General features: G+C 43.4%; 2 protein-coding genes across 2 annotated transcripts; one reads left to right on the top strand and one right to left on the bottom strand.

Moving 5' to 3' along the window:
• The first annotated feature begins 1,975 nt into the window (after positions 1 to 1,975).
• On the top strand, positions 1,976 to 3,359 carry LOC100284152 (jasmonate-induced protein). The gene is made up of 3 exons (NM_001397562.1): positions 1,976 to 2,417; positions 2,534 to 2,730; positions 2,992 to 3,359. The coding sequence occupies exons 1-3, from the start codon at positions 2,053 to 2,055 to the stop codon at positions 3,018 to 3,020; spliced, it is 591 nt and encodes a 196-aa protein (NP_001384491.1). The 5' UTR covers positions 1,976 to 2,052; the 3' UTR covers positions 3,021 to 3,359.
• A 2,800-nt stretch (positions 3,360 to 6,159) lies between these two features.
• Positions 6,160 to 8,943, bottom strand: LOC100278895 (uncharacterized). The gene is made up of 2 exons (NM_001152023.2): positions 8,641 to 8,943; positions 6,160 to 6,345 (listed from the first exon to the last, which is right to left on the bottom strand). Exons 1-2 carry the CDS (start codon positions 8,773 to 8,775, stop codon positions 6,199 to 6,201), a joined length of 282 nt encoding a protein of 93 aa, NP_001145495.2. The 5' UTR covers positions 8,776 to 8,943; the 3' UTR covers positions 6,160 to 6,198.
• Between the last annotated feature and the right edge of the window lie 8,642 nt (positions 8,944 to 17,585).

Consider the following 17,585-nt stretch of genomic DNA (forward strand, 5'->3'; position numbering starts at 1 on the left):
CACCACCCCTCAGCCAATACTTGCCATGCCTATCCACGTTTGTTGTAGCCCCGTAGGGCAAAGATTCCTTGTGTCCGTTTGGGTGAACAAAAGCAGAATAAACAGGTTTGAAGCATAACGTTTGGGTGAGGGCGACGGCGGGTGCAGCCCACAGACGACGACGAGAGGGAGGTGCGAGGCACACAAAACCGATCGTATGAGGAGTGGAAGCGAACCCCTGTCGAAACCGGTCCTACACCGGGTCGACAAACCCATACACATGTCCCCCAAACACGCAGACGGAAAGCATGTGTATTTTGTGCCCGTGGGCCGCTCGACTCGTGGAAACCGGCCGGTTGTCGTGTTCCCAAACGAGGCCGAAGTGATTTTCTAAGAACCATATTTCTAGATAATATAACTGTCACGAGAATCTATATATTACGGAGCTTATATATAAAAAAATAAAGAAATTTGCACGATTTAAGATTTAGAATGCGACATACTCCTCTCGTCGTAACGACTCGGCGGATTCTACGTCTATGTTGAATTGATTGATTTTTACATAAACGATTTTCACAGGAACTGACTGAGAGCGAAAATTTTAGCTACCTAAAGTCGATTCTAAGGCTATCTCCAGCAGATCCCTTATCCCATTCCTTATCGCATTCCCTATTTCAAACTACACTATGCAAATAGCAACAAACAGTGTCATCTACAGTTCCGCATCCTCTATTTTATACTACATGTTGGAAAGTCTAACGGCCAAAAACCGAAACAAATAGGTCCTAAGAGTCTATTTGGTTCAGTTGTAGATTCCTAAAAATTTGATCTGGCTATGAGTTGTGAGCTAACGATTATGGAAAAAACTAAATTTTGTTTTGTTGAAGCAGTTATCAACTATAGATTCTATAACATCATGACACTAATATGGATGACAAGAATCTGGAAATTTTAGGGTAGAAGGTGATTCTGAATTGAACTAGAGAAATTTATAGATGATTATTTGCATGAATCTATTCTATTGTACTTGTACATGTTTGGTTGAGATTATAGATCTTTGGAGGTGAATTTGGCTTAGAAAGCTAAACCAAATACACTCTAAATATGGCCACGGAAATTGGCTACTACACAGATCATCTATAGAGAGACGTCAAAAGAAACTCAGAAATCAAGAACCGTACGTGGAAACTGATTTGTAGAGATAGCCTATACATAGTATTGTCTTCATTTTGTTTAAAAAACATTATATACAAATTTAATAAAATAAATAGTAAAAAATGTTTCGTTCAAGTGCTAGGGAGTACAGGACTACACGGCCATTTATCTTGGAAAACGTTATCTCGAAAGAGAAAAATTGTATGAAACGACTTGACTACAATGTGGAAACAAAACATATGGATAGCAGGCAAAGAAGCGTAATATATCATTGGCCCCCTAAACTAATGTGACCATATATTTTATAGTTACAGTCTCGTGGAACGGAACTTATATCCCGAACACTTTCACTATCAGTGTATGCCTGTCTTACATTAAATTACGTAGCAGTTGTCCACGCGGAGTACACCATTAATTAACCGGCACAAATTGGACTAGTCGATCTGCAGAAATTAACCGACCTAACCGAAGTTCTCGATCGAGTTTTGCCCAAAGTTTGTCCACAATAATCCCACGGCTCCACCTCTACCCACTGCACCAAATAAAATCAAGAGATAAACACAGCAAGTTGAGTTTGAAAAACGTTGGGCAAACGACCAGAGATACGAATATACATACATACGATAGGGAGAGAAGAAAAAAAAATTAGCCAAATAACAAAAAAAAACAGAGTTGGTGAAGTGATGTATCGTTCCATGTTTGCAAGAGCAAGACTGGAAAGAAATTGACGAACCTCCCTTCCCTTATCGTCGTGGTCCTTCAACAGTATAAGCAGCACGTCGATCGACGAACCTTATTCCTGGGCCTCTGGCTATAAATACAGCCCATCTTCCCCTCCCCACAGCAGTCACACGAAGACAGCAAGCTAAACACTTGCACTCTGTCGTCTCCTTCCCGAGCCAACAAATCCTTTTGCCAATGGCACATCCTGCTAGCCATGCCCGCCTGACCACCACCATCCTCTTCATGTCGCATCTGCTGGTCTTGGCTACTGCTTCACTGGGATACCCATGCCCATGCCCCTACACCTGCGAGAACGAGCTGAACTGGCGCCTGTATCTGAAGCAAGTTGCCGGTGCTGGACCAGACCACAACCAGGAGGTAATTTTCAGACCCCAGCACGCTAGTCCGTTCGGCGTGACTGCCGTTCAGGACTGGACGTTACTAGACGCGCCTGCTCCAGGCGCAAAGGTGTTAGGGCACGCGCAAGGCGTGCATATCATGTCTGATCTAGCCAGCGTGGGCTGGTTCGTCTCCCTCAACATGGTGTTCCAAGGTGACAGGTAGCATTCTCCCAGCTGCTGTGCCTTCCTTCTGATTCTGTTCATGCATGGCATCCAAGTATGCATGCATGCTATCTAATTAAGAAGCACTGCATGGCTGCTTGTGGCCGGAACAGGTTTAGCGGATCTACACTCCAGGTGATGGGAGTCATTCCACCGGAGGGGGAGTGGGCTGTCGTGGGAGGGACAGGAGAACTGGCTCTGGCACGCGGCACGATCAAGCACAGAATAGTTGGAGGCGCGCCCGAGACCAACTTCCGGCAGCTGGATATCCACGCCTTCTACGCGAACGGCTCAGCCAGCTGCGTCGTAGGTACATCTCTTCACTCCTGTTCCAAACTTCCAGCGGTCTAGGGCTAGGCTTTGCTTGCTGTTGATTTCGTAGTGCAGACTTGAGGATCGGAGTAGTAAACAAAGTCTGTCAAAGCATGAAGAACACAACTTCACTTCACAGTCTTCTCTCTCTCTCTCTCTCTCTCTCTCTCTCTCTCTCTCTCTCTCTCTCTCTCTCTCTTTAAACCTTTAATTAACTGATCTAAGGAACCATTATCTTGGTTTCATTTTCTGTCCACAGGTTCTGCTGCAGTGATAGCCGCCAAGTGATGCCATGCGAAACAGTTGCATGCATCTGTCTCAAGTGCAAACCTACAGGAAAGAAGAAGAAAAAAAACATAAATAATCAGTTGGACGGATGCAAATGAAGTAAATCAAGTGATGGTGCTGCCCTTCATGTCATGAGAAGTAGGCAGAGGATGCACCGTTTGTGTGTGTGTGTTTCCTTACAAATAAATAAGACATGGGTCTCTGGATGGAAGTCATGAAACTACCAATCCAATGTCCATCTATCATGCACACGGTTCGCTGTGGTCGTTGCTGTACGCAACTACTGTTGTCGTTGTAATGTTTGTTGTGTAATATTTTCAGGAAAAAAAAACAGTTAAGTTTGCTTGAGAAAAGGGTTTGTATAGCATCTCTAAGTTTTTGGCTTTTATCCCAGCTTTAAAAATCAACATTACAAGTAGACTACAAATCGATGCGTATTACCGAGATACAGATGCTACTAGAGATGAGTGACCACCTCACTCCTTGAGTACGGACTCTAAATATCAAGGTCAAATCGATGCGTATTGAGGTGGCACAAGAAACAAAATGCGCCACCTCTAAAAATCGAGTGTATGCAGCGTAGATACAGTTCATAAAAACACTCCGCTTCATATGAAAAGTTAGCCAAATGATCTAGATTCACGAAATCCAAATTTACTAGATTTGGAGTTAGCCAAATGATCTAGATTCACGAATTCCAAATTTACTAGATTTGGAGTTAGCCAAATGATCTAGATTCACGAATTCCAGATTTACTATATTTGGAGTTAGCCAAAATGATCTAGATTCACGAATTTCAAATTTACTATATTTGGAGTTAGCCAAAATGATCTAGATTCACGAATTCCAAATTTACTAGATTGATAAATTCAAGGGGACAGATTTAGGCCCCGTTTCAATCTCACGGGATAAACTTTAGCTTCCTGCTAAACTTTAGCTATATGAATTGAAGTGTTAAAGTTTAGCTTCAATTACCACCATTAGCTCTCCTGTTTAGATTACAAATGGCTAAAAGTAGCTAAAAAAGCTGCTAAAGTTTATCTCGCGAGATTGGAACAGGTCTTACTATTTTGATATAGTTGATCAAAATTACCCATCACTGTCACTGACTCAAAAAATTACCCGCTCACATTCAATCGATTTACAACCATATGAACGGTCTTCATTTAGTGAGGTGGACGCATAAAGGTCACTGGTCATATGTTGTGTGCAATCATTACCGATTATCCAATAACTTCTACCAGTTTTTACACGCAAGAGAGATCAAGATAGGTGTAGTTTATTATTTATTGTTTGACTTTTTTTTGACAAGTTTGACCGGCTCGTCTTATTTAAATTTTTGCGAAAAATGAAAAATTCAAAGCCATAGTTGGAGTATATTAAATAGTAGACAATATCACAGTAAAAATTAACAATAAATATGAATTTTTTGAATAAGACGAGTCGGTCAAACTTAGGAAAAAAGTCAAACGAATTATAAATTGAAACGAATGAAGTATACAATTCATTTACATAATCCTTTACCGTTGTAAACTATATAAGTCTCTTTCTCTCCCCCTCCGTCTCGTCTAATAACTGGATAAGCTTCCATGCATGTAATTCAATAAGAACAACAAAAATGAGAGAAATTTCCATGCATATCTCCACTACTCTATAAGAACCTAACGTAGACCGTGGCGCACAGTTCTGCCTCCTCACGGCACATACGATTCACATGTTAGTGTCTCCCTTCTTCCCCGTGCACGCCCTCTCCCTCTACCCCTACATCCGCATGGTCCTCACCGCAATCCCCTCACCGATCAATGCCTCAGCCATGGAAGGAAAAATCCCGTCACTGCCACAGAAGGAAACACATCCCCTCGCCGCTATCCACGCCTCGCAGCAATCCAGCACGCAGGAATCCCATCGCCGACGACTCGCAGGACCACCCCGCCCAATCGTTCTTCCCATGCACCGCAGATGCCCCGCCCATATCCTTCGCGCCCAAATGCAATCCACGCCTCGCCGCCATGGAAGGAATCACAATCCAATCCCCTCGTCGCCATCCAGCGCACAGGACCACCATCGGCCCGCATCCCATCGCAAGTGCAGGACCACCCCCGCCATCTCGTTCTTCCCACTCTATGCGCCAGCCCCGCCCGGATCTTGCGATGCTCGAGTACTTCCCATTCTACGTGCCAGCCCCGCCCAGATCTTGTGATGCTCGAGTATAAGATGGAAGACACCTCTCTGAGCGCTCAAATCTGAACACCACACCTCTCTGAAACACAAACAGACTTGGTTTACAAAATAGAGAACTACTCATGTGGCTGTTCATCTGACAATTTCAGGTTTGTTTTTCTAAGTTTTATATATGTTTCCTTTTCACTAATTGACTGTAGCCTTATTATCCATGCACCCTTTCCGTAAATAAATAGAGTTTTAGTTGTAGTTGAATCAATATTTGTGGGCAATGTGTCCTGCACAACATTTTGTATATTGAGTGTACCACATGAGCTATTTTAGCACTTGTCAGATTTTTTATTTTTTAAAACATCAGTCACTCAAATCTGAACACCACACCTCTCTTCACAGACATTGATATGATATGCAGTATGTTGTCTAGAGTTTTGTCTAAAAATATATCTACCTGAACTCAAAATTCATGGTTTCCCTTTATATGAAACTGTAGTTCCTGTCAGATTATGACATTTATATGAAAATGTATACTTATCCAAAAAATTTGATGGTTCAAACCATGTCCTATATACCAGTTTAATCTGTTCAACGTGTTGCAGTTCTTGTCAGATCACGAAGATTAACATGTTCAAGGTGATCCAATCCCCTTAGCCCTATCCTTTGTCTTATTAATCCATACTTCTATACACTGTGTTGTTTCAGTTCGGTGTCTCTATCCTGAACTTCAGTGTCTATGGTAAAGTACTCCCATCTAATGCCATTCTTAGTCGTGGTAAATTGTTGAATTAGGAAAAAATGTGTTGCGACACAGTTGTCTATCTTCACAATTTTGTGAATTGATTTAAGGGTGTCACTGTTTTTTCCTAATTCATCTATCAGTCTTGTCACACCCAGATTTAAGGGACAAAGTCGGGTGCATCTCATATATGCGCCAAAGAAAACAACACATATAATAACAGAGTGTATAGAGATAAATGTCACAATATAATCAGAGTATTTATTACATAGCGAAAGTCTTACAAAATAAAAGATAAATATAGATCGAACTAAAGTCCATCCTTGGCGCCATAAAGTCAATTGGGAGACGCCATCTAGATCGAATCGAACTCCTCGTTGTGTGGCTCCTCTTGAACCACCTGTTCTTCTCCTGTAGGGGTATGAGACAGCAAGGGTGAGCTCACACATGTTCATCGCTCAACAAGTTGTGGAGAATAATGTGCATGAACTCACAAAAGGTGAAAGTTCATGTGAAGTGTAAGGTTGATCAACAAAATAAAGGTTGAAGCTGAGCATTGCTTTTATAAGTTGGTCAAAATTTTATTAGCAGTTACTAAGTGTAAGTAAATACCAAACCATAATAAATAATATAACAAAATTAATAATAAATCTCATGTAATGCATATGACAAATTGAATTTAAGTTCCATAATTTAATCATGCGAGAGTCCTGAGCTGCTCTTGACCGTGAGCTCGGCTAGTATACCAGTTTTACACTCTGCAGAGGTTGTACCCTGTACCCACAAGTCGTGTATCCCATGTCGCCAGGGTTTGCAAGGCCCTTAGACACTACCGAGGTGAATGGCTAGGGATCCATTACGAGGCATTTACAAAGTTCTACTAGCTTCCGAAAACCCGCTATAGTTTATGGGAAGAGCACTTGCAAGAATCCCCCGTCTGACCGCCATTGCAGCAAAATCAACCCGAGAACCTCCTTGCATGCAACTCCCCTACTGCCCTTGCCCCTTTCAGATAAGGTAGTCTTCCACTTGCTTTCCTAATTAGTCAGCTAAGGGCGTCTCATTCCACCCTTGTGGTGGCACGTGTTTCTCAAGTTAAGCTCCATGTTCCAATTAAAATATAATGATCTTGACATGAACATAAAATAACATAACAGAATAATTGGAACATGAATATAATGAAATATTAACCCAAAACCATATAAAGCAATAGCAAAAACTACTCAAGTGATTCAGGGGTAAACAAGGTAAAAGGATAAACAGACTAGGGTGACCTATTGGGTCCCATCAAAATTTAACGTATGCATTGAATATTGATAATAAATAATATTATTGGGTAACAAAAGTGGATCAAGGGAACAACTTGTCTGGGACTTAAGATTCCAGGTACTAGGATGATCCTCAGGTGACTCAACCTCACGCTAGTCGTAGCAATACAAACAAACAGTGTATAAGAAAAATTAACATCAACCAAACATAAGAACAAACTACATAAGAACATTCTACGTGACGTTACGATATCGTGAGCTCGAGAACTACTAAAATCAGGGTTACGATTGAGAATGTACCACGTTTACGCTAAGTGAGTATTGATTAGAATTCTTAGTTCTCTATAGTCATATTAACATGCATTTATAAAATATAAACTTAAATTATAAATTTGAGTCGATTGAATTGTTATTTTAATAGCTGACAACTAAGTAAGTAATTAATTATCTAACATGAATGATATGGCGAAACAATTTAATATCAGGCTCGGACAGCACGTGATACGTGGGAACGATGCGCGACAACATGCGCGAACAGCGTGATGATGCCGAGCGCAACACACGAGAATCACCAACAGATATCGTGTTTATACTAAATAAGTTTTAACAATAATAATAATAAAAACATTAGAGTAGACATTAACCACATTAACATGTATTTATAAAAGCGCAACTTCAAACTATAACTTAGTTTTAACTAAATCACCATTTTAATAATCATCGGATGAACAATTAATTAATAATTAATCAATCAATCAAAAACGTGTCATGACAAATAATGCTTCTAACACGTAGATGATATTATTACAAACTTAACGCAATTGGAACGGGTTGAAATGGATCTACAACGCAAATATATTGAGTAAATAATATTTCACGGATTATAAGCTACGTGTTGTGATCTCATTGGCTAGCGTCCAGCCACATGATGGGCTACATGACCGCGGGCGTAGAAGAAATGTGGGGGTGAGCGAACCAGGCCATCAGATTCAGATCGACAACCCCCCGATTTAATCATCAGAGGTCGACACAGATCCGCCCGATCTCGATCTCGCGGATAGGGTTGATTTGCGCGAAGAGTTACGAAGTCATCTAATCGGACCCACTGATCTAAACATCAACGGTCTAGATCCAAAAATCGCATAGCACTCGAACTTCTAATCAGATCCGCACATACTCGAACCGACGGCTACCACGACTCCATCATCCTATCGCTGCCCAAACTCGACGGAGCACAGCTCCCATGGCGGCGCGCTGCGCAGACCAGCAGAAGATTCACCGGTACAAGACCCGCGAGCTTTTCCGGACTCCCGACAACGCGACATGGTGACAACGGCCACGACGCTCATCAGCCACAGTGATGCCAGGTGCCCGCCAAAGCACTGGAACCCCACCCGGGATGCTCAGAAGGAACAGAAGCACGGGGAGAGACACTCACCAGCAACGGCAAAAACAAACGCGGCGACCCTGACCCGGCCTTCTCTAGGAACTCCCCGACGACCCCGCGCAGCTTCATGGTGCAGTCAGAGGTGGGATCTAGGTGCAGTCGGGGCACCTCCTCACACATGGCCATGGTGGCGCCCCTCTGCGCTCTCCCCAATGGCTACGCTTGGTGACGACAGCGTGGATCGGGATGGCAAGGGCGGTTTCTGGGCTCCATCTATTTATGGCTGGGCAAGCATCAAGGTGGAGTGGTGGCGGAGTCGGATCTGAGATTCTCGGCGGATGTAACAGTAAGCGTGGAGAAGGGGTAGAGAGGAGGAAGGCAGAAGAAGATAGGAGGCGGCAGGGAATATTATTTAGGTAGGAGTTTGTTCACCAAATTCTTCTTACAAGAACACAGCGACGGCACACTATTTATCTTCCAGGCAGCAACTCACGCTCTCCACTCTGGGCCACACAGGCGAACATTGGGCCTCCGGTTGCGCTTTTCCTTTGTCGGCCCAACCTCAGCTTCCAGCACGGCGTCCTCAATTTCTAGATCAGAAACTCCCTTATCCTTGGTAACATCTTCATCTTGTGTCGATGGTGTGCTTGTGACAATCCCTCGGCGATGAGAGCCTGCTTGCCCCCAAGCAGGTGCCACTGGAAAAACGTTGACGCAGATACAGTTCATCCTCCCAAGTAGCCAACGAAACAGGTAGCCCTGACCACTGAATGAGAAGTTGTTTGGCACCTGCTGCATTCAGACGATGCTGCAACACTTTTCAGGTACCTGAAAACCATCCAGATGGTGAGGCAGCGGGGATACAGGCGTAGAGGACGAAACGACCTTTTTTAAGTTGTGACACATGGAAAATGGGATGAATTTTAGAAGCTGGCGGTAACAACAGCTCATACGCGACCGCCCCAATCTTGGACACCACCTGAAATGGTCCAAAGAAACGGAAAGACAACTTCTGATTGGATCGGGGAGCAAGAGAAGACTGAATGTAAGGTTGGAGGCGAACATAGACCATGTCTCCCACTGCGAATGACCGCTTAGTCCTGTGTTTATCAGCCTGCGATTTCATGCGGAGCTTAGCTCGAGCCAAATGCTGACGAATAAGATTAGTCATCACGATTTTGTCTTGGAGCCAGTCCTCTAACAGAGGCACTGAAGAGTCTGAGACTACCTCCAAACCAAATGGTTTAGGAGTATAGCCGTATAACACCTCAAATGGTGAGAACCCCAGAGCTTCATGCTTACTTGAATTATACCAGAATTCTGCCAGATAGAGCCAATCAAACCATTTGTTAGGACAAGCGTTGACAAAACACCTCAGAAAAGTTTCTAAACACAGATTGACTCGTTCTGTCTGACCATCACTTTGGGGGTGATAAGCTGAACTCATCTGTAATTTCACATTGGCTAGTTTGAAAAGTGTCTTCCATAGTTGACTGGTAAAGACACGATCACGATCAGACACAATGGCGACTGGCATACCATGTAACTTGTACACATTCTGCATAAAGGCTTTGGCCACGGTCATAGCAGTGAACGGGTGCTGAAGTGCAATGAAATGACTAAATTTTGAGAACTTGTCAACCACCACCATGACACAGTTCTTTGCGCCAGACAAGGGCAAACCCTCCACAAAATCCATAGTCACTGTTTGCCACGCGCCGGAAGGAACCAGTAAGGGCTGCAGCAAGCCTGGATACTTGACTCTCTCAGGATTAGCTTGTTGACAGATAGTACACGCTGCTACAAACTGCTTGGTAAATTTTCTCATGCCCGGCCACGCAAATAACTGCTTGAGTTTGTGGTAAGTAACAGGGAAACCAGAATGACCACCCACTGCCGAGCTATGGAGAGCATCCAAAATTGTGTGATGTAATGATGTGTTATTGCCAATCCATATTCTATTGTTAAACTTGATCAAGCCCTCATGCAGAGAAAAACCAGGAACAACAGCCCCCATTCAGCATCAGTTTGGACAGTAACTGCTTAGCCTCCTCATCAAGCATGTACCCATCGATGACCTGCTGACACCACTGTGGAGATGAAGTGGATATGGCAAAAATGTGAGACGGCATATGAGCGCGTCGAGATAGAGCATCAGCCACCCTATTTTCGGTACCTTGCTTATACACAACTTTGTATTGCATTCCCAGAAGTTTGGAAAATACTTTCTGTTGCCAGGGGGTATGTAATCTTTGCTCGTTCAAGTGGATGAGACTCTTCTGGTCAGTGAAGATGATAAATTCAGCATGTAGGAGGTAATGGCGCCATTGTTCAACAGCTACCAAAATTGCTAAATATTCTTTCTCGTAGGTCGATAACCCCTGTGTCTTAATCCCCAACGGCTTGCTAATAAAAGAGAGAGGATGTCCCTCCTGCAACAAGACTGCTCCCACTCCATTCTTACAGGCGTCTGTTTCTATGCAGAAAGGCAGGGAAAAATTAGGGAGAGCAAGAACTGGGGCCGAGCTCAAAGCCTGTTTCAGAGTGCTGAAAGCAGCAGCATGTTCAGACGTCCACACATATAAGACTCCCTTCTTTAATAGCTGATGCAAGGGCTTAGCGATGATGGCAAAATGTTTGACAAATTTCCTATAATAGCCAGCGAGACCGAGGAAACTGTGTAGCTCTTTGACACTAGCAGGGATTGGCCATGAAAGAACTGCTTCCACCTTGGCACTATCAGTAGCAACACCCTTTTCACTGATTATGTGACCCAGGTACTTAATTTCTCGCCGAGCAAAACTGCATTTAGAGAGCTTCACAAACCAAGAATCCTGCTGCAACAGAGATAACACCTGTTGGAGATGAACAAGGTGATCATCCCAAGAAGCACTGTATATTAAAATGTCATCAAAGAAGACAATGACACACTTGCACAATAATGGCGCCAAAGTGGTGTTCATCGCACTTTGAAAAGTTCCTGGAGCTCCACATAATCCAAATGCCATAACCAAGAATTCAAACTGGCCGTGATGAGTCTGAAATGCAGTTTTGTATTCTTCTCCAGTCTTCAGTCTCACTTGGTGATAGCCCGATAGTAAGTCTAAGGTAGAAAACCAAGAAGCACCGGCTAACTCATCCATCGACTGGTCAAAAACTGGTATAGGAAATTTCCACTTCAATGTCAAGGCGTTGAGATATCTGTAATCAACACAGAATCGGAAACTACCATCTTTTTTCCGTACCAATAACACTGGAGAACAAAATTCAGAAGCACTCGGTCTGATAATGCCAGCTTTGAGCATTTCAGTAACCTGTCGCTCAATTTCATCTTTCAATGATGGAGGATAACGATATGGTCGTATGTTAACCAGAGTGGCACCTTGGATCAAAGGAATAGAATGATCACAAGTGCGAACAGGAGGTAGAGTACTGGGAGTGGAAAAGACTGGAGAAAACTGAGATAACAGGTTGGATATAGCAGGGTGCAATATCTCACCCGAGGAACTGGCATCAGAAAGATGGACAGCAGTAATGTGCAGTAAAATATCAGTTGGCTGTCGATCTGAATAACCATATAGAACCACTTGTTTCCCTGAATAAGGAATGCTGATCCACTTGTGCTGCCAATGAATCCTCATAGGGCTAAAATGTTCCAGCCAGTCCATGCCTAGAATGAGATCAAAATTAGGCAGTGTTAACACTTGTAAGTCTTGAAGAAAAGAACAATCCTAAATACTCCAAGAGGCCTGAGGAACCATTGTGGAGCACACCAACATCCCACCATTGGCCACCTGAACCCGAATAGGAACAGAGGCAACTGTGGCTAAACCCAGTTTTAAGACAGTTGTTTGATTGATGAAGGAATTAGTGCTGCCTGAATCCACCAGAATCAGAATATCCTGCTGACACATGTGACCAATAAACTGGATGGATCTCTTAGTAGATGACCCTGACACAGCTTCAGGAGAAAGTGACATAAGAATTGACTCGTTAGTAGAAATTGTGGCACCCGCAGCATCAAACACCGGTGTATCAGACAATAAATCCCACACTTCTTGCAATACGTGCAGCTGTACCGTTGCACTACACGTATGACCACGGTGCCATTTTTCTGCACACTTCTCACACAGTCCACGAGCCCTACGATAGGCCTTGAGAGCCCCCAGTTTACTGTCGGCAGCAGTGGAGTGATCAAAATGCTTCGGAATTGGTTCAGATTTAGGAACTGTTGCTTGAGGTGGAGGAGGTAGTGGTAAGGGATTCGGCGCAGATTGCTTGGACCAGGAGCGAAAGTCCAACTTGCGATGATCTTGACGTCCCACTGGAGGGGCCACCTCTTCCTGCAACAATGCCAAGGAACAAACAGTATCCAAATCCAAAGGCCTTTGAAGCATGACTACAGCACGAATGTCACTACGTAAACCGTCTACAAAACGTGTAGCGAAAAACAGCGGGTCTAGAACTGACTGATATACAGCAAGTTGATCTACCAAAGTCACAAAACGCTCCTGATATTCAGTGACACTATCAGTCTGGTGTATACGGAAGAGATGTCGCAACAATGACTGAAGCTGATCACGCCCAAACCTATCATGCAACATACGACATAGCATAGGCCAGGACATATGTGGATTTTTGAGCTCGACTGCTTGGAACCAGCAAGCCACCTGAGGTGTCATGTACATCGATGCCACACGGATCCACGCCGTAGGTTCAACATCATACATATCAAAGTAGTTTTCACAACGAGAGATCCAAAGCCTTGGGTTAGTGCCATCAAAACTCGGAAACGGCAGTTTCGGCAATTTCCCTAATGAACGACCGAGAGACTCAGAAGGACGCGCACGACTGCCAAACTGATCCAACAATGATCCATGATAGCGTGGGGTGATTGGGGGTGGAGGAGGGATATTGTGCGTACCCTTGACCGGGCCAGGGATAAGGGTCGTGACCGACCCAAAACCCTGCTCCCGGTTGTGTAAATCCTCGCGGTGCCCAACTGGGCCATCAGGGTGGAGCATCGGCGACGACTGATCGGAATGCGGATCAGGACGACGAAGCAGACCCTGATCAGAGCCGGAGTGTTCCAGCAGCGCCTGATCCCACTGCTTGTTCATCTTGCGAAGCTCGAGTTTGACGTCGTTCAGAGCCGCATCCACAGACGACCGCCATTTCTCGACGTCGGAACATGTCTGTTCCAGCACGACGAGACGCTCATCCCTGGAGCGCTTGAAGTCGACGAAGCGCTGATCCCACTTGAGGTCCATCGCCGTCAGCTGCTTCTCGATCTCATCAAGCAAAAGCTTGGAGGACGGATCCATGACACCACGACGCCGCTGGAGCCTGGTGAAGTAGCCGTGGTCGGCTTGCGGTTCCTGATCGGCGTGCCCAAGGAATCGATGACTTCTGATACCAAATGTAACAGTAAGCGTGGAGAAGGGGTAGAGAGGAGGAAGGCAGAAGAAGATAGGAGGCGGCAGGGAATATTATTTAGGTAGGAGTTTGTTCACCAAATTCTTCTTACAAGAACACAGCGACGACACACTATTTATCTTCCAGGCAGCAACTCACGCTCTCCACTCTGGGCCACACAGGCGAACATTGGGCCTCCGGTTGCGCTTTTCCTTTGTCGGCCCAACCTCAACTTCCAGCACGGCGTCCTCAATTTCCAGATCAGAAACTCCCTTATCCTTGGTAACATCTTCATCTTGTGTCGATGGTGTGCTTGTGACAGCGGATTTAGCTGCAACAACCGAGCAGGAAGATGGTTCTGGCGAGAGTCTTGCGTGGGATTTGCTCCTGGTTTGTTGAGCTTTGCCATCGAACGAACGAACTCCAGCGGATGTGGGGAAAGTTGTGGACGCCGCCAGGGGAATACGCTGAGCAGTCTCCGATTGAGAAGGGGGAGAAGAGGAACAGTAGTTCCGGTCCCACCCGCCAGCTTCCTGCGCGTGATCAAGGTCAGGCTGGGCTCCCCATGAATCGCGGTGGAGTTTGTTGTGGCTACAGGGTCGGTTGCATGTGCGTCTGCGGAACGGGCCCACCACGAAGCCACAGCGCGCGTGAGAGCCTCTACCCTAGACATGCATCATATGCTAGCTTTTATAGGCAATAGATAAGTCATGCACACGAATAAATCTCCATGCTCTGTGGTGCGGATAAGTCTCTACGGTGGTGGTACTCGACGCAGTGCACGCGTCTGTTACGCGCGTTTGCGGCCATCTCGGTACAAGATGGTGGATCAAAAACCAGAAAAAGCCGAGATCAGCGGTAGAGACAGTAATGATGGGATTTACCCACGGTGGGTACAACACATCACCTCCAAAAAAATGCCAACGCGTGATGAGCTACTCGCATGTTTTGTTCAATGATATAATTTTGAAGGGAAATAAAATAGATATACTTTCCCTTGGAAACACGTGTTGCATGTTACAAGCTTTCCAACACACGTTTGTTTAATGTGTATATGTAATTGTACAATAATACACGTAGAAGCCTGGGCTTCCATTAGTATGGGAAGCCCCAATCACGTATATCCATGCACGCCTGATCTGGTTCTGGTTCTGGCTCGGGTGGATTCCAGTGTAAAGCGTGAGCTAAAACAACGTAAATGAGTACGAAATTTAGCGTAAATCCTATATCTGTTTTATAACAGCAAACGGAGCCCAAAATTACGGCGTCAAAATCATGTGCAGCTGATCGTGCGTGGGTTCTGGCTCGGGCGGATTCCAGCGTAAAATGTGAGCTAAAACAACGTAAATGAGTATGAAATTTAGCGTAAATCCTATATATGTTTTGTAACAGCAAACAGAGCCCAAAATTACGGCGTGAAAATCACGTGCAGCCGATCGTGCGTGGGTTTTGGCTCGGGCGGATTCTAGCGTAAAACGTGATCTAAAACAACGTAAATGAGTACGAAATTTATCGTAAATTCTATATCTGTTTTGTAACAGCAAACGGGGCCCAAAATTACGGCGTGAAAATCGCGTGCAGCCGATCGTGCACGGTTCTGGCTCGAATGATTTCAGCGTAAAACGTGAGCTAAAACAGCGTAAATAAGTACGAAATTTAGTGTAAAACACGCGCACAATCTCACTTCGCAAGGGATTGTTGTAAAACACATCAAAAAGTGTCATAAATTTGCGTAAAACGCAGTAAGACTGTTTTTTAATGGAAGCATAAAACACAACAAGAAGTGTCGTAAAATTTAATTTGAAATGCATAAATCACGATGGTCTCATAGGGCACTTGTTTTGTTCACAGTATATCAAAATATAAAGTACAACGATATTTTGCCAATATTGTTGCAATCATACACGATTTTTTTGACATGACAAAAAATGAGGAGCTAGCCCTGTCTTCGGTACTTCAGACAATTGGAACTATTAGCCTTTAGCTAGGTCGTGGTCCAAAATGGAAGCATCGCTGCCTGGCTCTTGTTAAAACAGGTCTGTGTAAGCCTGTATAAAGCATAAAGACACGTCAGAACAAGCATAAGCAAATCAAATAGTTTAGACCATGGTGAAACTGAAGTAATTTTCATGACAAAGTGGGAATTCATAACTCAGTAAACCAGGGCATAATCAGTTAACTAGCTGAGAATATTACTTCCACGGTTGATATGCTAGCTTTTTCAACAACTATCATCATCAAGTTTCTGTAATAAACTAGCACAGATTTGCAAGTAGGACATATTTTCAACTGAAAGTTGACATACAGTCTCATCAAATGCAAAATATACAAGGACCAAAAATAGTTGTCGACAACTACACCAAACCCGATGAATATGAAGAAAGGAGGACCTTTCTACCTTGATGTTCATGAGCCTGAAAATGTTCTTCGCATTTATTTAGCGATTGTAATCTATGAAAGTGTATGAAAGACATGGAGTTAACCATGAAAATTCAAAGAAATATGTTATATGAGAAATTATAGTTCCCAAATATTGTGTACCATTGAACCCCTTGCCATGCAACTATAGAAATTCAACCAATCCCACAAAATCGTGCTCACCACCAAACCAATTTTAATCTGGATTTGCCAAATCATACAAGCATAAAAATTGTCCATTTTGCAGCATACACCAAATGCAAATCTACAAAAAAACATTCATATAAACATCTTACAACAAGCGTTACTCATACATTACTTACACCAAGCTAACTCTAGTAAAAGCAACACTACACAAGTAGGGAAAATAAGCATTAGGAGGAAAATCATAATTATCTCCACTAATTAGAAAACTAGTTATTTCGGTGCATTGAGTGCCTGATCATAAATGGGGTTACGATTGTTCCAAAATAAGAAAAACTAGAAATAAAAACTATTCAATAACATATACAAAATGAAGTTGACAAGAGTTATGAGAAGGATAACGGGGTCATCATGAGGGTTGCATCTCACATTAAGCCTCTGTGAGCTCTGCATAAATTGCATTGAAAAAGACTGCATAAATGACTACCGACATATATTAGATTGATATACAAATTTGTGGATGGAATCATAGAAGCCTGATTTTGATAGATGCAAATACAAGGGGATAACAACGTTGACAAACAAGATATTGTTGGATCCAGGATGTCACCGATGTTGTAGCAAATCGTGGTAAATAAGATGAAAACAAAATGTAATCTAAAAACACAAGGCATAAATAGTGACATGGAAAGCATAAATAGTGCAATAGTAGACGTAAATACAATCATAGAAAGGATAACCATTCGGTGCATAAAAGCTCAAAAAGTAAAATGCCAACTCATGAAATCCTTATTGTTTTCTAAGTGGTTTCATGAAAGGGATTTTGGAAACCTAGACTTCTTTTTTTCTTTGGTAATATTTATCATGGGACACAATTGTTCCAAAATAAGAAAACAAAGAAAATAAAGGATGTTCATGGACGTACAAAATGAAGTTTGACAAGAGTTATGAGCATGATAACCAAGATATCATGAGGGTTGCATCTCACATCAAGGCACCCATGGGAACAAATGGGCATC

This window comes from Zea mays, chromosome 1 (genome assembly GCF_902167145.1).
Source record: "Zea mays cultivar B73 chromosome 1, Zm-B73-REFERENCE-NAM-5.0, whole genome shotgun sequence".
Taxonomy (NCBI): domain Eukaryota; kingdom Viridiplantae; phylum Streptophyta; class Magnoliopsida; order Poales; family Poaceae; genus Zea; species Zea mays.